We start from the raw sequence: 19399 nt of genomic DNA on the forward strand, positions 1-19399 counted from the left end.
AGGGACAATCCCCTCTGGAGATATTCCAACAAAAGCACAAGGGTTGAAAATGATACTTCTTTCTCTTACCAACTCCCTTCTCTCCCCATTTCCCTCCTCCACACATTTGCCCAAATCCAGGACCCACCCCCACCAAAATGAGACTTTATTCCTGGTATTATTCTTGGTTACATCCCCTTCCCTGAAGTTCATACTGGCTGGACCAGTTTGGGGGAACTATCTTTGGGCAGCCGTGTCCTTCCTGGCATAGATGCCAGCACTATTACCCAATCAGAGATATCTTTGTGCCCAGAGGGTTATAAGAGACAACAACATCCTGGACATAGCAGACTTGTGTTTCACCAGCTACAGAAATGAGGTCTATTCTGGTCATCACCATCCTCAGCTACTTCTTTGTAGCAGATGAGGCCAAAATCTTCTCCAAGTGTGAGCTGGCCCGCAAGCTGAAGAGCATGGGAATGGATGGCTTCCATGGCTACAGCCTGGCAAACTGTGAGTATGAACTTCTTTCTGTCTCTGCCCAAAAAGACCTTCTTCCCCAGCCAATTTCTCCCTTTTCACTTCCTGATTTACACATTTATCAGGGCTCTCTTCCACTCCCTGACAGCTCTTCTTGTCTCTGCCTCCACTGCCTTATATTCCTATCAGGATCTCCTTTCTCTCTTCCACCAGGGATTATCTTATCCAAGTAAAATTTCTTCTGCTGTTCCCCAAAATCACCTTCCCTCCCAGTGGTCTAGAATACTTCCTCAAAAATACCCAGAGACTCACCTAACCTCTTCGTTTTGCTCCCATGACCTTTGCTTTCACCTGCATCCTTTTGGATACTGGTCCCTGCAGCATTGTTGGCACTGATTCCCACTGTCTTCCCTGCCCTTCTGTCCATCAAAAAATAACCTACATCTGCTGTGTTTGTCCAAAGTCTGTTCTATCCAAGTCACAGGGAGTAGGATAAGGACTGTGAGAACAGAAGGTGAGGCAGAGACAAGGTCACTCATCTCATCAGTAAGAACACATGAAGCTATTCCAATTTCCCTTAAATATCTTCATTTTTCTTCATGTCAAACATACTCTTTCCTATCACTCCCCAAGGACAGCTTTTGGGGCTTCCTTCCTAGGATCCTCCTCCATTACTTCTCCATCTCTTCTCTTCCATATACTTTGGGATAAAAGGCAATGTGAGAATCTAAGGCAAGAGTCGGCTATTTGGCTGGGAGATGAGGCTGGAAAGATAGACTGGGAGATAGTGCTTGCTTGATTGATTTTTGGGCATTACAAATGCATTTATTAAACAAATTGTTATTACATTCTTCCCATGGGCTAATTATTGCTTGGGACTAGGAATATACAATGGATGATAAACATAAATCTAACACTGAGGATTTTATAGTCTTTTCATTTCAGTCTCAAGGGACTTTCTGGCCATTCTGGTATAGCATGAGGTGTGCTCATCATGAAACAATCCCCCTTTTCTACCCACACTTTTGCTCCCTCGACACAGGGGTCTGCATGGCTGAGTATGAGAGTAACTTCAACACCCAGGCCTTTAATGGGAGAAATTCCAATGGCAGTAGTGACTATGGAGTCTTCCAGCTGAACAGCAAGTGGTGGTGCAAAAGCAACTCTCACTCCTCGGCAAATGCCTGCAACATAATGTGCAGCAGTAAGGACTCGATCCCCTCCAAGGGCTGGGTGAAGTGGGGCAGGTAAAACAGGTGCAAGATTGAACACCCTACTCCCTAACACCTGCCCCTTGCCTGTGCTGGAGAAGCCCAGGACAGGGAATAAAGGGGCCCCAGAGAGTCCTCACACTAAAAGAGGATTCCACAGAATTCCTCCTGCCTAAAAGGAAGAAGGAAGATACACTGACCTCTGACTAAGCCTCACCTTCATGGGTTCCCATCCCTCAAGCCGTTTTATCCCATTCCTGGCACACGCATGGCTGCATCACCAGTCCACATACCCCCACACAGAACTCTGGACACACTAAGCAGTTTCCTGAACACAAAGGCTCTCCCTGGTCCATCAGGTCCTGGTTGCCCTCCGGAGGGAGTGATGCTCAGAGGCAGATTCAAAGCAAGGCAAAAAAACCCAGGCAAATGGAAGGCAAATCCACAAAAGGGCTCCAGAAATAGAGGGTCTCTGACCCAGGCTCAATTTCCTCTGGAACTTCCCCCATCAAAAAAGTATTGATTAATGAAACAGAAAAAGAGGATTTTTTTTTCCCTCTCCATTCAACCACTTTTCCTTTCAGAGTTCCTGGATGACAACATCGATGATGATATCGCCTGTGCCAAGAGGGTTGTGAAAGATCCTAATGGGATGTCTGCCTGGTAAGCAGAACATGAGGGACAGAGAGCAGCCACTCCGACAGGCATGGGCCCAGACCCAGACAGTATGAGGGATGCTCATAGAATCGCAGCATCTCTGCTGTAGGCCTCTCCCTGGGCTTTGTAGGGAGCTGAGACCGTTCTCCTGACAGAAGTGAGGCAGAGCAATACTGTGCCACGCTCACCCGAGGCCTCCCTGCAACACCAACTCAAGCCTTTTCACACCGGCAAACCCTCCCCATCTGAGACTCTCCCACAGCATAAACTGACTCCAGCCTGAAGACCCTACCTCAGCTGAGCCCCTCTAGACGACTTCCCCTGCCTCTGATCTATGCCCTATTTCTCTATTCTTAGGGTGGCCTGGGTTAAACACTGCAAAGGCAAAGATTTGTCCAAATACCTGGCCAGCTGTAACCTGTGAGATGGTCATTGGATACGGCTCCTGGAGAACGTGGCCCAGAAGGCAGGGTCATTCCTCAAGGTTCTGGGAAGCTCTGAATTTCCCCTGCCTCCAAAATAAAAGTTACTCAAGTTCAGCTGTCTCCAGTATGATGCTTAAGGGCTGGGTTACGACAGAGGCTTGCTACCGGATGTAGACACCTGGAGGTCCTCTTCTCTCCAAGCCCATCACTGGAGTTCCTTCTATCTCCTCGGGAAAGATAGTTAAGGACAATCCTTTCCTGGGCCCTGCTGGAGGTTGATACAGAATCCTAGATGCAAGCTCTTATGAAATTCATTTAGTAAAGATGGCTAATATTATTCTCCGTCACCAGGAAGGAGAGTTCAAGATGAAACAGGAAAAAAAATTATGAGATTTGGTTTAGACGTAGAGAAGGACCAGCAGAATATGAGGAGGATAGTCAGCTAGGGTAATGACTCAGCTGCCATAACAGAGTCCCCAAAATATAGTGTTCTCGCAAAGCAGTCCGAGATGGGTGGACAGGCTCCTCTGTCCCACGCAGACATTCAGAAACTCAGATTCTTTCCATTTTGCATCTCCACCATCCTCTAAAAGCAGGGTTACTCAGAGTGTGGTCCACAGATCAGCAGCACCAGCAACAATGGGAAGCTTGTTAGAAATGCAAATTCTTGGGCCCACTGTCAGACCTACTGAATCCTTGTTTTAAACAGTTTTAATGAGCTCTCCAGGTGATTCTTATGCTTTAAAAAACACACAGAGAAGCACTGCCCTATGGTGTTGTACTCCAAACTAGATTGGAGGCACTCCATGCTCTAAATTGCAGAAAAGGGGGTTGGGGAAACGTGTGGATGACTCAGTCGGTTAGGCATCTGCCTTCAGCTAAGGTCATGATCTTGGGTTCCTGGGATCCGGCCCCAAGTTGGCTCCCACTGCTCACTGGAGAGACTGCTTCTCCCTCTCCCTCTGTTCCCAGCTCTGCCCATGCTCGCTTGCTCTAATAAACAAATAAAATCTTTTAAAAGTGCATAAATAAATAAATTGCAGGAAGGGGAGTTGGTCTGGAGAAACACACAGACAATGTTTTAAGGTCCAGGCCTGGAAGAGGCACACGTCACTTCTATGTACACTCCAGAGACAGAATTTAATCACAAGCCATCCCCGGCAGCAAAGGAGCCTGGGAGACCTGGTACCAGCAGGGCAGCCCAGGTCCTGATAACAGTGCTAGTATTATGGGAAAATGGGCAAATGGATTTGGGTGGACAACTAGTAGTTTCTGCTACAGTAATTAATAAACCATTCAATAAAGTAAGTCATAATCACATTCCCATGGTATAAATGTTTCCATATAATAGGATTTTTGTGCCCCACTATCCCTTTAAATATTATTCTGTGGGGTAGGTTCTTCTCCTACCTCTGGTATAAAAACTCATGCAGGTACCATGACTTTTCTGGTCACGCTCAGATAATGAGAGCACACCAACTCTGTCCAAGGGAGTCTCCTCTCCTCTCTCCAGCTCTTTTCTTGGCATCTCCAACATCTTTTATAGACTGACCAGTGGAAGATCAACTAAAGATGCAAAACATATTCCCCACAGTCTCCTTTTTATTTTTTTTAAAGATTTTATTTATTTGAGAGAGAGACAGTGAATGAGCAGGGGCAGGGGCAGAGGGAGAAGCAGACTCCCCATCCAGCAGGGAGACTGACATGTTATGGGGGATTGATCCCAGGACTCCGGATTGATCCCAGGACTCCGGGATCATGACCTGAGCTCAAGGCAGCCCTGTACCTGAGCCACACAGGTACCCCCACAATCTCCTTTTTAAATATTTTTGGTCTTACATTTCACTTTGAAATGTGCTCTCTAGTGTCTTGAAGCCACAGCCAAACCTAAACCGGACAAGTTTCCCATTTAACCTCCTGATACAATAACTCTGAACAGTTGATGGAGTACTTTCAGAGACCAGATCTGATTGAGCACACTGTATGTGTTATAGAAAGACTCTGATGCTCACTCTCTGATGGCCACGACACTGCCTTGCTGTTCCTGCAGCTGGAAAGTTCTGCGTAGCTAGCTCTCTGGGCACTGTCTTTCCTGCTGCTGCTGCTGCTGCTGCTATAGTAGCTGGCTAGACTCCTCCCTTTGTCTGGTTGCCATCACCTTGGCTTAGCCCCTTCTGAAGGTTCCCAGGTAGGAAAAGAAAGCAGTGGAAGGACGGGCAGGTAAAGTGACAAGGAAATAGAGGCCAGCCTATATTCTGGCACCAATATCACACAGCTCTTTAGCAGGGCTAATTCTCTCCCCGTTTTTCTGAAGGAAGTTCTCTGCACCTCAATATTCCAGGAGGCAGCAAGGTGGGTTCTCACAACCATCCAAGAACCCTGTCCCTTCCTGTGCTAGAGTACATTATTATTCTCTATTCCCTACCCCCTCCCTCCATCATGTGATCTTCCAGAGCACTACAAGGGACAGAGTCCCCTACGCATGGATGTTGAACTCGGACATGCGGTTTGCTTTGCCAACAGAATGTTAGCAGATATGACACAAATAGAAACTAAAAATGTGATTGCATGGTTTTGTTTGGCCTCCCTGTGCTCCTGTGATTGCCAGGCAAGAGCATGCCCCAGGTACTCACTGTCCCCAACCCGCTGTCCCCAACCTGGGCCCCAGACTGAAACATGTGGAATAGACTTGAACCCAGTCCAAATCCTGGCTCCTAAAGTAGAGCTCCTTCCCCCCTACACCCCACCAGACCCAAGAGTAGGAAAAAAAAATGCTGTTATAAGCCATTGAGTTTTGGGGTGGTTTATGACACAAGAAAAAAAAACTGACTCTTACTCTTCCTCAGCCCTGTGTCTTCTCAGCGTCATCCCCTTTACTTGACCATCACAAATCCTGTCCCCAGTTGGATTACCAGCAGGACTCTTCACTGTAAGGATGCAGATTCTGTACCTTCCTTGATGGATTTGCATTACGTTTAGTTTATTTATTTTTATTTTTATTTTTACGTTTAGTTTAAATATGTTTACTGAGCCTTTGCTTTGTGGTTAATTGCCTTGAAAAGGGATTTACAAGAGGGCCTTGCCTTGCTCCTGCAGGTTTAATACTGTAAACCTAGGGAGAGAATCTAAAATCCCCAAATAATCCTACCAGTAACCAACCAGTATAAATGGGCCCTTAATCAAAATCGAATAGAGCTTCTTTCCTCTCCCGACATAAACCAATGAAGGGAATGTATACATAGTTTTTATAAATGTTGGTTAGGCATTTATTAAACAAAAGGGTTTTTTTGGGGGGGTCACTTCTTTAAACAAAGTTTTGGTGCAGGATATCTTTATTCACCCCTGAAAAAGCAATATTGTTCTTTTTAATTCTATAAAAATCAACTAAAGAACTAAACGCAATGTAGAGAAAAACAAAACCAGAGGGGCACCTGGGTGGCTCAGTTGCTTAAGCATCAGGTTGCGATTTGGGGGTCCTGGGATCAAGCCCCCAGGGCCAGTTCTGTCAGGCTCCCTGCTCAGTGGGGAGTCTGCGTGTCCCTCTCTCTCTGTCCCTCCCCCGGCTCATGCTCTCTCAAATAAATAAATACAATCTTAAAAAAAAAAAAAAGGAAAAACAAAACCAGAAGACTCATGCTACCAGGTATCAAGAACTATTACAAAACGATAGTAATTATGATAGCTTGGTATTGGGGCAAAGATAGGCAAATAGGTGAGTGGAACAGAAGAGTGACTCTCACAAACCTGACCAACTGATAAGACAAAGTAGCACTGTATTGCAGTGGAGAAAGGATTACATTTCCAATAAATGGTGCCCAATCAACCGGCTATCCATATGGCTGGTCTTGTTATCTTTTACTCATCTCAGAGTTCTCTGTAATACTAGAACAGGAACAGATACACATCTCTGATTCTAACCAGCTGTGAACTCTTCTGCTCATTTAATAAATATTTAATGGAAAGCAACAGAAGAGGTAATAGTAGACTTTTTTCATCATCCCAAAATCCAGATACAAACTGGATTTTGAAGTAGTTTGCCTCAGAATTGCAGAATCAAACAAAACATCTGTCCTAAAAACTAATTCTTCTTTTTTCTTTGTTACACCAAAGGAAGCTGCACTAGAAAGAAAGGCAAGCAATTATTTCACCCCACAGCAGAGGAGATTCCAGGGTAGAGAACAGCCAGCTGCAGAGTCAGCAGAGTTATTCTCTGGATGGGAAAAACTCATGCCACACACAATTAATGCTTTGATCTTGAACTGTATCATTTTATTCAACACCAATAAGCTTCATTTTCTCCAGAAAAAGGAGATTGGGTGTGTTGTTCACATTGTTAGAAATCCTTGTTTGAGTAATATTGACCCTACAGTCAAAGGTAGGGAAAGAAAAGTTTGTGGACATCAGGGTTACAAACCCCTATCTGACAAGTATGGACAGAAGTAGGGGAACTTGGGCAGCCCAGGTGGCTCAGCGGTTTAGCGCCGCCTTCAGCCCAGGGTGTGATCCTGGAAACCTGGAATCGAGTCCCACATCGGGCTCCCTGCATGGAGCCTGCTTCTCCCTCTGCCTGTGTCTCTGACTCTCTCTGTGTGTGTCTCTCATGAGTAAATAAATAAAACCTAAAAAAAAAAAAAAAAAAAGTAGGGGATCTTTGAGGACACTTCACCAAAGAAGATATACGGATATACAGATGGCAAATAAGCACCACACAAGAAGATAACCAACATCATTAATCACTAGCGTAACGCTAATTAAAATGACAGTAAGATGCCACTACACCCCCATTAGAATGGCTAAAATTAAAAAGACTAACCATACAAGGTGTTCACAAAGACGTGGAGAAATGAACTCTCATACACTGTTACTGAGAATGTAAAGTGGTAAGACCATTTTGACAAAGTTTTAGTTGATCCAGCCATTCTACTTATGTGTTTACTCAGGAACAAATGAAATATATGTGCATACAAAAGCATGTACATAAATGTTCATATAAGCTTTATTTGTAAAAAAAAAATTAAAAATAAATAAATAAATAAATAAAAATTAAAAAAAGCTTTATTTGTAGAAGCAAAATCTGGAAATATGCCAAATGTCCATCGACATATAAGTGGATAATTAAATTGTAATGTATCCATGTAAGCGGATACTATTCAGCAACAAAACGGAACTATTGATATACACAATATAATTAAAGCTCAAAATAATTATGGTAAATGAAAGAAGCCAGAACAAAAAAGAGTATATAATTCCATTTATATAAACTCTAGAAAATGCAAAATAGTCTATAGTGACAGAAAGCAGATCACTGGTTGCTTTGGAACAGGGATAGACGGAATGAGAGGGAGATACCACCCAAAGACTGAGAAGTTTTCAGAGGAATGTATGTATATGTTTACCATCTTTATTGTGCTGGTTTCAACGTATGTCAAGATGTAACAGATTGTGAACTTTGTATATGTGCAGTTTATTCTATACCAATTATACCTCAATAAAGCTGTGTGGGGCACCTGGGTGGCTCAGTGGTTAAGTGTCTGCCTTTGGCTTAGGTTATGATCCTGGGTTCCTGGAATCAAGTCCCACATCAGGCTCCCTGCTCAGTGGGGAGCTTGCTTCTCCCTCTCCCTCTGCCACTCTCCCTGCTTGTGCTCTCTCTCTTTCAAATAAATAAATAAAATCTTTAAAAAAGAATCAAATACGGGATGCCTGGGTGGCTCAGTGGTTTAGCGCCTGCCTTCCGCCCACGGTGTGATCCTGGGGTGCCCAGATCGAGTCCCACATTGGGCTCCCTGCATGGAGCCTGCTTCTCTCTCTGCCTGTGTCTCTGCCTCTCTCTGTGTCTCTCGTGAATAAATAAAATCTTTTTAAAAAATAAAATAAGACAGAATCAAATAAAGCTGTTTAATAGAACTGGTGAGAGTCAACCGTAAGCAAGACAATAAGATATAGATCTCAAAACAGCACTCTATCTAAAAAGAAAGAGATTGAACTAAAAATTTCAGAGTTGGGGCGCCTGGGTGGCTCAGTGGTTGAGCATCTGCCTTTAGCTCAGGGCATGATTCCGGGGTCCTGGGATAGTGTCCCACATCGGGCTCCCTGCAGGGAGCCTGCTTCTCCCTCTGCCTATGTCTCAGCCTCTCTCTGTGTGTCTCTCATGAATAAATAAATAAAATCTTTTTTAAAAAAATAATAAATTAATTAAATTAAAACTTCAGAGTTCATATCCTACACAACTGGGATAAATTCATTACGAGAATATGGACTTGTACAGGGCACCATGTGAAACAATCTTACTCATGAGTCTATTTGGATTCTTACACCAGCTCTGACACTAATTACTTGGTGTTATGGGTTACATTGTGACCCCCAAGAAAGACATGTAAAAGTCCTAACTGCCAGTACCTTGGAATGTGAACTTATTTGGGTCATAGCAGATGTAATTAGTAGGGCAGGCCCCTAATCCAATATGACTGGTGTCCTTATTAAGACGACAGCCACGTGAAAACCGAGAAATACAGGGGAAACGATGTGTGAAGAAAACAGAGATTGGCGTTACGAAGCTGCAAGCTGAAGAATGCCAAAAATTGATGGCAAAACACCAGAAGCTAGGAAAAGGCAAGGAAAGAGTTTTCCCTACAGGTTTCAGAGGGAGCGTGGTCCTGCCAACATCTTGATTTCAGACTTCTGGCTTCCAGAACTGAGAGAATAAATTTCTGCCCTTGCATTACTGGGGAAGGGGAGAGAACCTATTGCTTTAAGAACGCCCTTCTGCCTGCATCCGACCCTTGGTCTGAGCTATTTAGGAAGTCTTTCTGTGTGTTCCACTCCTGTCTTCACCCCTAAATTACAGGATATTTCTCCTCTTGTTAAGCCCTCTTCCTCAGCATTATTTTGGGGACTGGCTATACACTACAGATTGCCAGAACTAGAAGAATTACTACTGCTATTATTAGTACCAGCTTTACTGGCTTACACTTAATTAGTACTTCTATGTGCCAGGCATCGTTATATATTCATCTTCACTTCACAGAAAGGGAAGCTAAAGCTTAAGAAATTAACTAATTTGGGGCACCTGGGCAGCTCAGCGGTTGAGCATCTCCCTTTGATTCAGGTGGTGATTCCAAGGTCCTGGGATCTAGTCCCACACTGGGCTCCCTGTGGGGAGCCAGCTTCTCCCTCTGCCTATGTCTATTTCTCTCTGTGTCTCTCATGAATAAATAAAATCTTTTTTTAAAAGAAATTAATTCACTCAAAGAATTTTTTTAAAGATTTTATTTATTTATTCACAAGAGACAGAGAGAGAGGGGGAGAGAGAGAGAGAGAGGCAGAGACATAGGCAGAGGGAGAAGCAGGCTCCATGCACCGGGAGCTCGATGTGGGACTCGATCCCGGGTCTCCAGGATCACGCCCCGGGCCAAAGGCAGGCTCTAAACCACTGAGCCACCCAGGGATCCCCATCACCCAAAGAATTTTGTATATAATTTAGTATAATCCTCCTTTGTAAAAAAGTGAAGAAACCAAGACCCAGAAATATTGACTTACCCAGTAACACCAACTGTATTAGGTTCCTAAAGCTGCTATAACAAACTGCTAATAAATTGGGTGCCATCAAACTACAAAAGCATGCCTGAGGGGATCCCTGGGTGGCGCAGCGGTTTAGCGCCTGCCTTTGGCCCAGGGCGCGATCCTGGAGACCCGGGATCGAGTCCCACATCGGGCTCCCGGTGCATGGAGCCTGCTTCTCCCTCTGCCTGTGTCTCTGCCTCTCTCTCTCTCTGTGTGTGACTATCATAAATAAATAAAAATTAAAAAAAAAAGTTTAAAAAAAAAAAAAAAGCATGCCTGACCCTTGTAAAGGAGAGAAGGAAGGAAAGAAGGTAGGGTGGAGGCAACCGAAAGCATAATGCAATTCTACACATTTGGCAAAGTCAGTAGGGAGTCCATGAGCCAGTCATTCATTAGAGGAGCTGGAGCCTCTCAGAAATAGGCCTGCCTCAGTACCTCTGGCTGGAGCAAGCTGCAGGAATCACAGCTTGGTGTGAAACATGGTGTTGTGGCAGGGAGGAGAAAGGTGTAGCAGAGAGCACTAAACTACAGAATTTGTGCTGATCATTTTAGCACTTGCCTTCAAGGGGATCGCTGACACCAAGCAGCATATATCAGGTTAGGAAGAGAAGCTGCCATCAAGTAGAAGTGATGGAAAAAAGAAGTATTGCTTGGAGTTTTAAGACTCAGTGCTCTGGAATGCTGGTGTGAGAAGAGATGGGAACCAATTCCCTCACACTACAGATGAGCACAAAAAGGGCAGGAGCAATCTAGCCATCTGAGTGTCTCAAGAGCCTAGCCCAACACCCAGAACATTAGTAGGTCCTCAGTGAAGGTTCTAGGGTCTAGGTTCATTTACTTATCAATCAGTACTCACAAAGCAAGTGAGAAGCAGATGGTAGGGTAGAAGTGTGAAGGACAGAAAATAAAGTCATGAAAAGGATATATATAGGCTTTAGGTAATATTGGAAGTAAAATGAGGTACTCCCACCAAGACCTGTATATGGGGGTATGACAGCCTTAAAGAATTTAACCAAAAACACAGATCTATAACAGACTAGAGAAGACACATGTAAAATTACTTTAAAAATACTGAATGGTCCAGGCCAAGCTTGATAGATATTTATTGAAGATATTAATATTTTGTGTTTGTTTTTGACAGCCTTAGCATGGCCTTTTCAAGTCTAAGAGTAATGCAGATAAGAGACAGACCATCTCCCATGCAAAATATTAGGACATCATATTGCTGCTTGACACCATGGAAAATAGTACATGGTCCAAAGTGCCCATTTTTAACACATATCAGTTGCATAAAATTCCATTCCTATTACATCATTTCAACCCTTGTCCTATTACCATGACATTCAGGGAAGAAAGCCTGACATTACAACCTTCACACCTCATTCACAGTCTCTTGACAAAGTTCTTCCTTATTTCTTGTAATCTCTGGGCATCTGAAGACAGTCCACTCAGTGTCTCAGCATCTTAAAATTCCCTCCACATCCATCATCAACAAATCAAAAGAGAACCACAAAGCTGAGCCATGAATGAGGGAAAGGTGAGGGGTAAGGATTCAAAGGAAGGAAATACAGGTAGTCACTAAGTCCAATCTTTAAGAGATAATGCAAATATATACACTTACATTTTTTAAATGGAAAAATAAAGTATAAAATTTTTTTTCTTTTTTTTTTAATTTTTATTTATTTATGATAGTCACATAGAATGAGAGAGAGAGAGGCAGAGACACAGGCAGAGGGAGAAGCAGGCTCCATGCACCGGGAGCCCGACGTGGGATTCGATCCCGAGTCTCCAGGATCGCGCCCTGGGCCAAAGGCAGGCGCCAAACCGCTGCGCCACCCAGGGATCCCAAATATAAAATTTATATGAGTAAATACCTATATGGTGAAGAGGAGATAGATGAAATAGGCAAGGTATATGCTCTTTAAAAAATACACTTTGTTTTATAATTTTGACCACAGAATCCTATAACATTTTATATAATTATAAAATAACTAATTTTTAAACAGCACTAAAAATATAAAGGCACCTAAGTGTTTACCCTTCTGGTATAATAATCATACAAGAATGAATTATTCCAAAATGACCTTAAAATACTAAAAATTTTACTGAATATCCCCAGTGGGATCCACCCTAAAGGCAAAAGATCTGCAAAAATGTCTTCACTGTTTTCACTAATCATATTCTGGTGATAGTGTTAATATTATTATTCTGAAATATTTATGTTTACAGGGTACAATAAACCAAATGTCCAATTAGGTCGTATTCTAGCTCTATCATCCTTGATATCCTTGAGAACCAAGATGGTCAACATGAGGGGAAAAGATGTACAAATGTAAAACAGAAGAGATTAAGTTAAAACTGTTTAATCCTGAATTTGAATTAGAAGTGTCATTATGAAATCATGAAGCATTGTATCTTTTTGAAAACAGAGAAAAAGAATATTTCTTGGGATCCCTGGGTGGCGCAGCGGTTTGGCGCCTGCCTTTGGCCCAGGGCACGATCCTGGAGACCCGGGATCGATCCCACGTCGGGCTCCCAGTGCATGGAGCCTGCTTCTCCCTCTGCCTGTGTCTCTGCCTCTCTCACTCTCTCTGTGACTATCATAAATAAATAAAAATTTTTAAAAAAGAATATTTCTTAATTCTGTCTAGAAACAATGACCAGTCTAGTAGCAACAGGCATCCCTGGCACTCAGATTGAGAAACACCCTGTCCTACTAAAAAAGAACCAGGGCTCCTTGTAGAAATGGGTGATTCTAGTTTTGGAGCTGGAAATTAATAAGATAAGCCTATAGTGCAGCCCCAGTGGCTCAGTGGTTTAGCGCCGCCTTGGGCCCAGGGCGTGATCCTGGAGACCCGAGATCGAGTCCCACATCAGGCTCCCTCCATGGTGCCTGCTTCTGCCTCTGCCTGTGTCTCTCCCTCTCTCTGTGTCTCTCGTGAATAAAATAAACAAAATCTTAAAAAAAAAAGCCTATAAAACATCTTGGCGTATAAATAGCAAAGAAACTATCAAAGACTACTGAGGTCACATCAAAAGGACTCAGAAGTCAATTTAAAGAATATCTTTCTGGGCAAAGATAGGACAATTTTAGTATTATTAATAAAAATTTTAATTGTAGGGGGTGGGGATGAGTGGGTGATGGGCACTGAGGGGGACCCTTGATGGGATGAGCACTGGGTGTTATTCTGTATGTTGGTAAATTGAACACCAATAAAAAATTAATTTATTAAAAAAAATTTTAATTGTAATGGACTAAAACACATCAAAAATGCTTAAATACCTAAGTTTATAATAATAATTTTTTAAATTCTGATTTCTTTTAGAGGCTGCTAATGAACCAACTCATTTTTAAAAATAGTAAATGAAGAAAAAGAAGTAAACATTTATTCTGCCTTCCCTATGCAAACTGTAACACTGGATAAACAAATAGTAGATAAGGAGAAATTTCTCTCTTCATAGAGGTTTCCCAGATAAGAAATGAAGAAGAAATGAAGATAGAATATCATCATTTTATGACTCCCAATGAATCAATAGATCTAGGCACTGGGCACCAAATGGCTGCTACCATCACAAAAAGGGAGACACCCGGACATTATGTGCCTCCTGATTGAAGAACACAGCATAATCTCCAAAGCAGATTTCCCAAAATCATGAACTAAAATCTGATTAAGCCTCTGGACTCAACTGCCAATTTGCAAGAATAAAGACAGAATAACATGTTAAACAATGTAATCAACTAAATCCAGACTGTGAAATCTCTACAAGAGAAACAATGTTTTCTTTCACAACAAAATTGAGAGAAGAAAAAAGGAGTAACCTATGGAGTAAAAGCAGCTTATAAGACATATCAACTCATCATAACATGTACACTTTATATGGATTCTGGTTTAAACAATCACCCTATAAATACACACACATGCGCGTGCGCATGCACGCACACAGAGCCCAGTGGATCTCACAAAGGACAGATAGGCATCTTACACCTTGTATGCAGCCCCAGTGGGGATGGGTGGAGATAAACTGATAACCTCTGAAGGAATAACAGCAATAGAAGCCAGAAGGCAGTCCTGAAACAAAACAATCGCCAAGCCTAGAATCCTATACCCAGCAAAATTTCTTGCAAGAATAAAGTCAAAATAAAGAAAAAAATCACCCCAAAATGAAACAGTCTATATGTTTCAGCTAAAAGACAGCTATTTAAAAAAAAAAAAAAAGACAATTATTAAGACTAGTTAAAAACGGGACACCCAGGTGGCTCAGTGGTTGAGCAGCTGCCTTTGACTCAGGTCATGATCTCCCTGAAGGGAGTCTGCTTCTCCCTCTAGCTATGTCTCTACCGATCTCTCTGAGTCTCTCATGAATAAATAAAATCCTAAAAAAAAAAAAAAAAAAAAAAAAAAAGACTAGTTAAAAAAGTAAATCCCAACTATATGCTATTTATAAGACTAACACTGAAAATGAAAATACAGAAAAGTTTAATCTAAAATGATGGTATGGATCCTAGGCTTACCATGGGGATCATTTCATAATATATAAAAATATCAAATCACAGGTGCCTGGGTGACTCAGTCAGTTAAGTATCTGCCTTTGGCTCGGGTTATAATTCCAGGGTCCTGAAATCAAGTCCTGTATTGGGCTTCCTGCTCAGCTCTTCTGTTACTCCTCCTGCTTGTGCTGTCTCTCTCTCTCGCTTTCATATAAATAAAATCTAAAAAAAAAAAAGCAAATCACTATGATGTACATCTGAAATAGGATATGGTATGTCAATTATACTGCAATTAAAAATAAAATGGGGGGGATCCCTGGGTGGCGCAGCGGTTTAGCGCCTGCCTTTGGCCCAGGGCGCGATCCTGGAGACCCGGGATTGAATCCCACGTTGGGCTCCCGGTGCATGGAGCCTGCTTCTCCCTCTGCCTGTGTCTCTGCCTCTCTCTCTCTCTCTCTCTCTCTGTGACTATCATAAATAAATAAAAATTTTAAAAAAATAAAAATAAAAAAATAAAATAAAATAAAATAAAATGGGATGCCTGGGTGGCTCAGTGGTTGAGCGTCTGCCTTCAGTCCAGGGTGTGGTCCCAAGAGACCCGGGATTGAGACCCACGTTGGGCTCCCTGCATAGAGCCTGCTTCTCCCTCTGCCTGTGTCTCTGCCTCTCTCTCTGTGTGTCTCTCATGAATGAATAAAATATTTTTTAAAATAATAAAATAAAAATAAAATAAAAAGAATACATACAAACACTAATTGAAAGAAGTCACTATATATATATATATATTAATATCAGGCAAAATATATTTTAAGGAAAAGCATTACTAGATATAAAACAGTATATTTGAGGCAGAAACAAAGTAGGAAGAAATAATAAAGAAGATAAAAGCAGATCAATAAAATAGAAAAAATCCAATAAAAAAGAACAACTTTACCCAAAGTTGGTTCTTAGGAAAGACAAAGGAAATTTTTTTAAGAAGATTTTATTTATTTATTCATGAGAGACACAGAAAGAGAGAGAGGAAAAATTCTTAGAAAAAGTGTAACTGGGATGCCTGGGTGGCTCAGCAGTTGAGTGCCTGCCTTCACGCCCAGGGAGTGATCCTGGAGATCCGGGATCGAGTCCCATATTGGGCTCCCTGCAGGGAGCCTGCTTCTCTCTCTGCCTATGTTTCTGCCTCTCTCTCTCTCTCTCTCTCTCTCTCTGTCTCTCATGAATAAATACAACCTTAAAAAAAAAAGTGTAACTTACCAAAACTGACACAAGAAGAAACAGTAAATTTAACATTCATTTCCCATTAAATAAATTGAATCAGAAAATAAGTATCTTCCCACAAAAAGCAATAGCAACAACAAAAACCCTGCAATCACATCTCCATGGGCAAGATCTGTTAAATATTCAATGAAGAAATAATTCTAAACTTACACAAATTATTGCAAAGAATGTAAAGAGGGGATAAAAAGCCCAACTCATTTTATGAGGGTAAGAAAACCATGACAGCAAAACAAGAAAGGAAAATTACTGGCCAATTTCATTTATAAATCCAGATGCAAAAATCCCAATACATATGAAAAGTAAATCTAGGAACCTAGGGACACCTAGGTAGCTCAGTGGTTGAGCATCTGCCTTCAGTTCAGAGGGTGATCACAGGTCCAGGGGTTGAGTCCAACATCGGGCTCCCTGTATGGAGCCTGCTTCTCCCTCTGCCTGTCTGCCTCTCCCTCTGTGTGTCTCATGAATAAATAGTCTTTTTTAAGACTTTAAAAATAAAAAATAAAATAAAAAATAAAATAAAATAAAAAATAAAAATAAAAAATAAAAATAAAAATAAATCTAGGAACCTAGACAAATGTAAAAAGTAATAAATTATGATCAGTTGGGTTTATACAAGGAATATAATGTGTTTAAAATTAGAAATAGGGATCCCTGGGTGGCGCAGCGGTTTGGTGCCTGCCCTTGGCCCAGGGCGCGATTCTGGAGACCCGGGATCGAATCCCACGTCGGGCTCCCGGTGCATGGAGCCTGCTTCTCCCTCTGCCTGTGTCTCTGCCTCTCTCTCTCTCTCTCTGTGACTATCATAAATAAATAAAATTAAAAAATAAAAAATAAAAAAATAAAATTAGAAATAAATCTGTTTCAACATATTAGAAATTAAAAAATCATAATCATCTCAATAGATGCATAATTTTTTAAAGATTTTATTTATTCATGAAAAGCACAGAGAGAGAGACATAGAGACACAGACAGAGGGAGAAGCAGGCTCCTTGGGAGGAGCCCGATGTGGGATTCGACCCCGGGTCGCAGGATTACGCCCTGAGCCAAAGGCAGACGCTCAACCGCTGAGCCACCCAGGGATCTCTTGGCCACGTTTTAATGCTTCCTTTTCAGATAAACCCAGGAAGTTGCATATGGCTGGAAAGTAGCACATTAAGAGAAAGAACATTTCTTTGAGACAAAAGTCATTAGATAATTAAGGTCAGAGCATAAAATGGTCTTAAATGCCATGCTAAAGAGGTTGCTTGTTTTCCTGAAAACAGTGAGGTGCCACTGAAATTAGTTTGGCATAAGCAGTAGAATGACCAAATAAAGCTTGTCTGGTTGCAGTATAGACTTAAAAGAGGTAAGACTTCAAGCTGGGAGATCAGTTCTCAAGAGAGACCAAGAGGTTGCAATTTCCAGTGCCTGGAGGAGCCAGACCTAATATGAGTGAAGTAGGCCAGTTCTAAAATAACAGAGGCGAGAACTATAGAAAATAAAAAGCACGTCACTAAAAATACCCACCACTATTTAGCTCTAGTCAATTGTTTTCATGTAAGAATATTGCCCAGCATCACTAGATCTTCCAAATTGTCAAGAGAATTTTAATATAATTTTTTCATTTTCAAAATTGTGCCAAAACAAAAAAACAACCAATTATGGGCCAAATCTGGTACAAAAGTCATCAGTTTGCAACTTGTGGCTCAAAATGTCAGTAAAGATGAAGAAAGGAAACAAATTCAAAGGATATTAGGAAGGAAGAATTATGGTAGTGATCAACTGGGTGTGGGCATAAGAGAGAGGTAACGATAGATCACTTCCAGATTTTCACTTTGGTCACTGGGTGGATGGTATGCCATGAAATTCAAGAAGAGGTTTAAGGAGCATTCAGACAGCCAACAGCTATAGCTCATCAGCAGAAGGAACATAAAAGTGGGAAGACAAGTCATTTTCAAGCTGTAGGACTCGGTTCTCTATCCACCACCACTCCCATCACCACATCTTCAGTTTAGCTGCATAAGTGATACCTGGGCAAGTCAGAAAATTTGGACAGATACATCCATCAAATGTAACCATCCATGGGTGCTAACAGTGAGGCCAGGTGGTATTATCTGATGATGCCAGGATGGGGACAGTCCTGGTGACTTATGGTTATAACCAAAGTGGCCAATCATTGCAGACTGTGAAATCTGGGCAGCTGAGCCAGTTAGGGACCATCAAAGTGTCAGGAATATAAAGAACAGGGAATCCAGAAAATATTCTCTCCACTTAGATTTCGAAGATTGAGACTATGGCCTCTTGCCCAGTATATACCATCTCTGGTTGCTGGAGTCTGAATGCATTAACCTATCTTTATCCCAACCATGTACTGGTCACAAGGCTTCCTGGAAAAAGGAAATTCTGCCATTTGGGACAATATGGATGTGCCTAGAAGGTATTCTAGGATGTGCCTAGAAGGTATAATACCTGGGTGGCTTAGTCGGTTAAGCGTCTGCCTTCGCCTCAGGTCAAGATCTTTGGGTCCTGGGATCAAGCCTCACGTCAGATTCCCTGCTTAGTGGGAAGTCTGCCTCTCCCTCTCCTCTCGTTACCACAAGCCCATGCTTGCTCTAATAAATAAAAATTTAAAATCTTAAAAAAAATACTGTATAATCTCACCCACACATGGAATCTTAAAAAACCAGATTCACAGAAACAGAGAGCAGATTGGGGATTGCCACAGACTGGGGGTGGGGGTGGAGGAAATGGGTTATGGTGGTCAAAGGAAAAACTTCGTTACATGATGAATACTTTCTGGAGAAGTAATTACAGGCTGAAAAAAAATTAGAAAGCTAAAGTGGAAATAGGAGAGCCAGTGGGGTTTCTTAAAAAGGTCTCTTTCACCTGTAGCACAAAAGCACTCACAGCTAAGTAGCAGCCTGAGGATTTAATGAGTTGAATTCCAGAGAAGCTTAAATGCTCAAAGTGGTACTGTGATGCCAAGGTCAGGAGCCCGACCGCAACAACCCGGAACCCTTAAGTATGGTCTTAAGACATCTATGTGGAAGCCCTCAAGAATATCAGCTCTGCAGACTTCCATGACCCGTGTTTGCAGAGGTGACCCATCACTCCCTAGGAAGAGCTAGCATTTCCCCCATGGAGGCAGGAAGACTCCCTTAAAGAGGGCCATCCTCACGAAACGTGTCCTCTTCCTCCCACAAAGCTGCCTCCACCTCATTTCTTTCCTGGTAGGCCTGTACTAGGGTAAAATCGCAGCATACCCCAACTAGAAATGCATCGGGCCTGATAAGGGAGTAAAGAAATTTTACGGGCAGCCTTGGTGGCTCAGTGGTTTAGGG

At 42.1% G+C, this 19399-nt stretch overlaps 1 protein-coding gene across 1 annotated transcript; it reads left to right on the top strand.

Annotated features, from left to right (window-relative positions):
- Positions 1-353: 353 nt before the first annotated feature.
- Positions 354-2846, top strand: LOC129517427 (lysozyme C, milk isozyme). The gene is made up of 4 exons (XM_055337256.1): positions 354-492; positions 1502-1663; positions 2255-2333; positions 2685-2846. The coding sequence occupies exons 1-4, from the start codon at positions 354-356 to the stop codon at positions 2749-2751; spliced, it is 447 nt and encodes a 148-aa protein (XP_055193231.1). The 3' UTR covers positions 2752-2846.
- The last annotated feature ends 16553 nt before the right edge of the window (positions 2847-19399 follow it).

This window comes from Nyctereutes procyonoides, unplaced genomic scaffold (assembly GCF_905146905.1).
Source record: "Nyctereutes procyonoides isolate TBG_1078 unplaced genomic scaffold, NYPRO_anot_genome, whole genome shotgun sequence".
Taxonomy (NCBI): Eukaryota; Metazoa; Chordata; class Mammalia; order Carnivora; family Canidae; genus Nyctereutes; species Nyctereutes procyonoides.

Coding starts and splice junctions, on each gene's coding strand:
- LOC129517427 (XM_055337256.1), top strand. CDS start 354: ATGAGGTCTATTCTGGTCATCACCATCCTCAGCTACTTCTTTGTAGCA. Junction 1,664..2,254: donor CTGCAACATAATGTGCAGCA/GTAAGGACTCGA, acceptor TTTTCCTTTCAG/AGTTCCTGGATGACAACATC. Junction 2,334..2,684: donor CCTAATGGGATGTCTGCCTG/GTAAGCAGAACA, acceptor CTCTATTCTTAG/GGTGGCCTGGGTTAAACACT.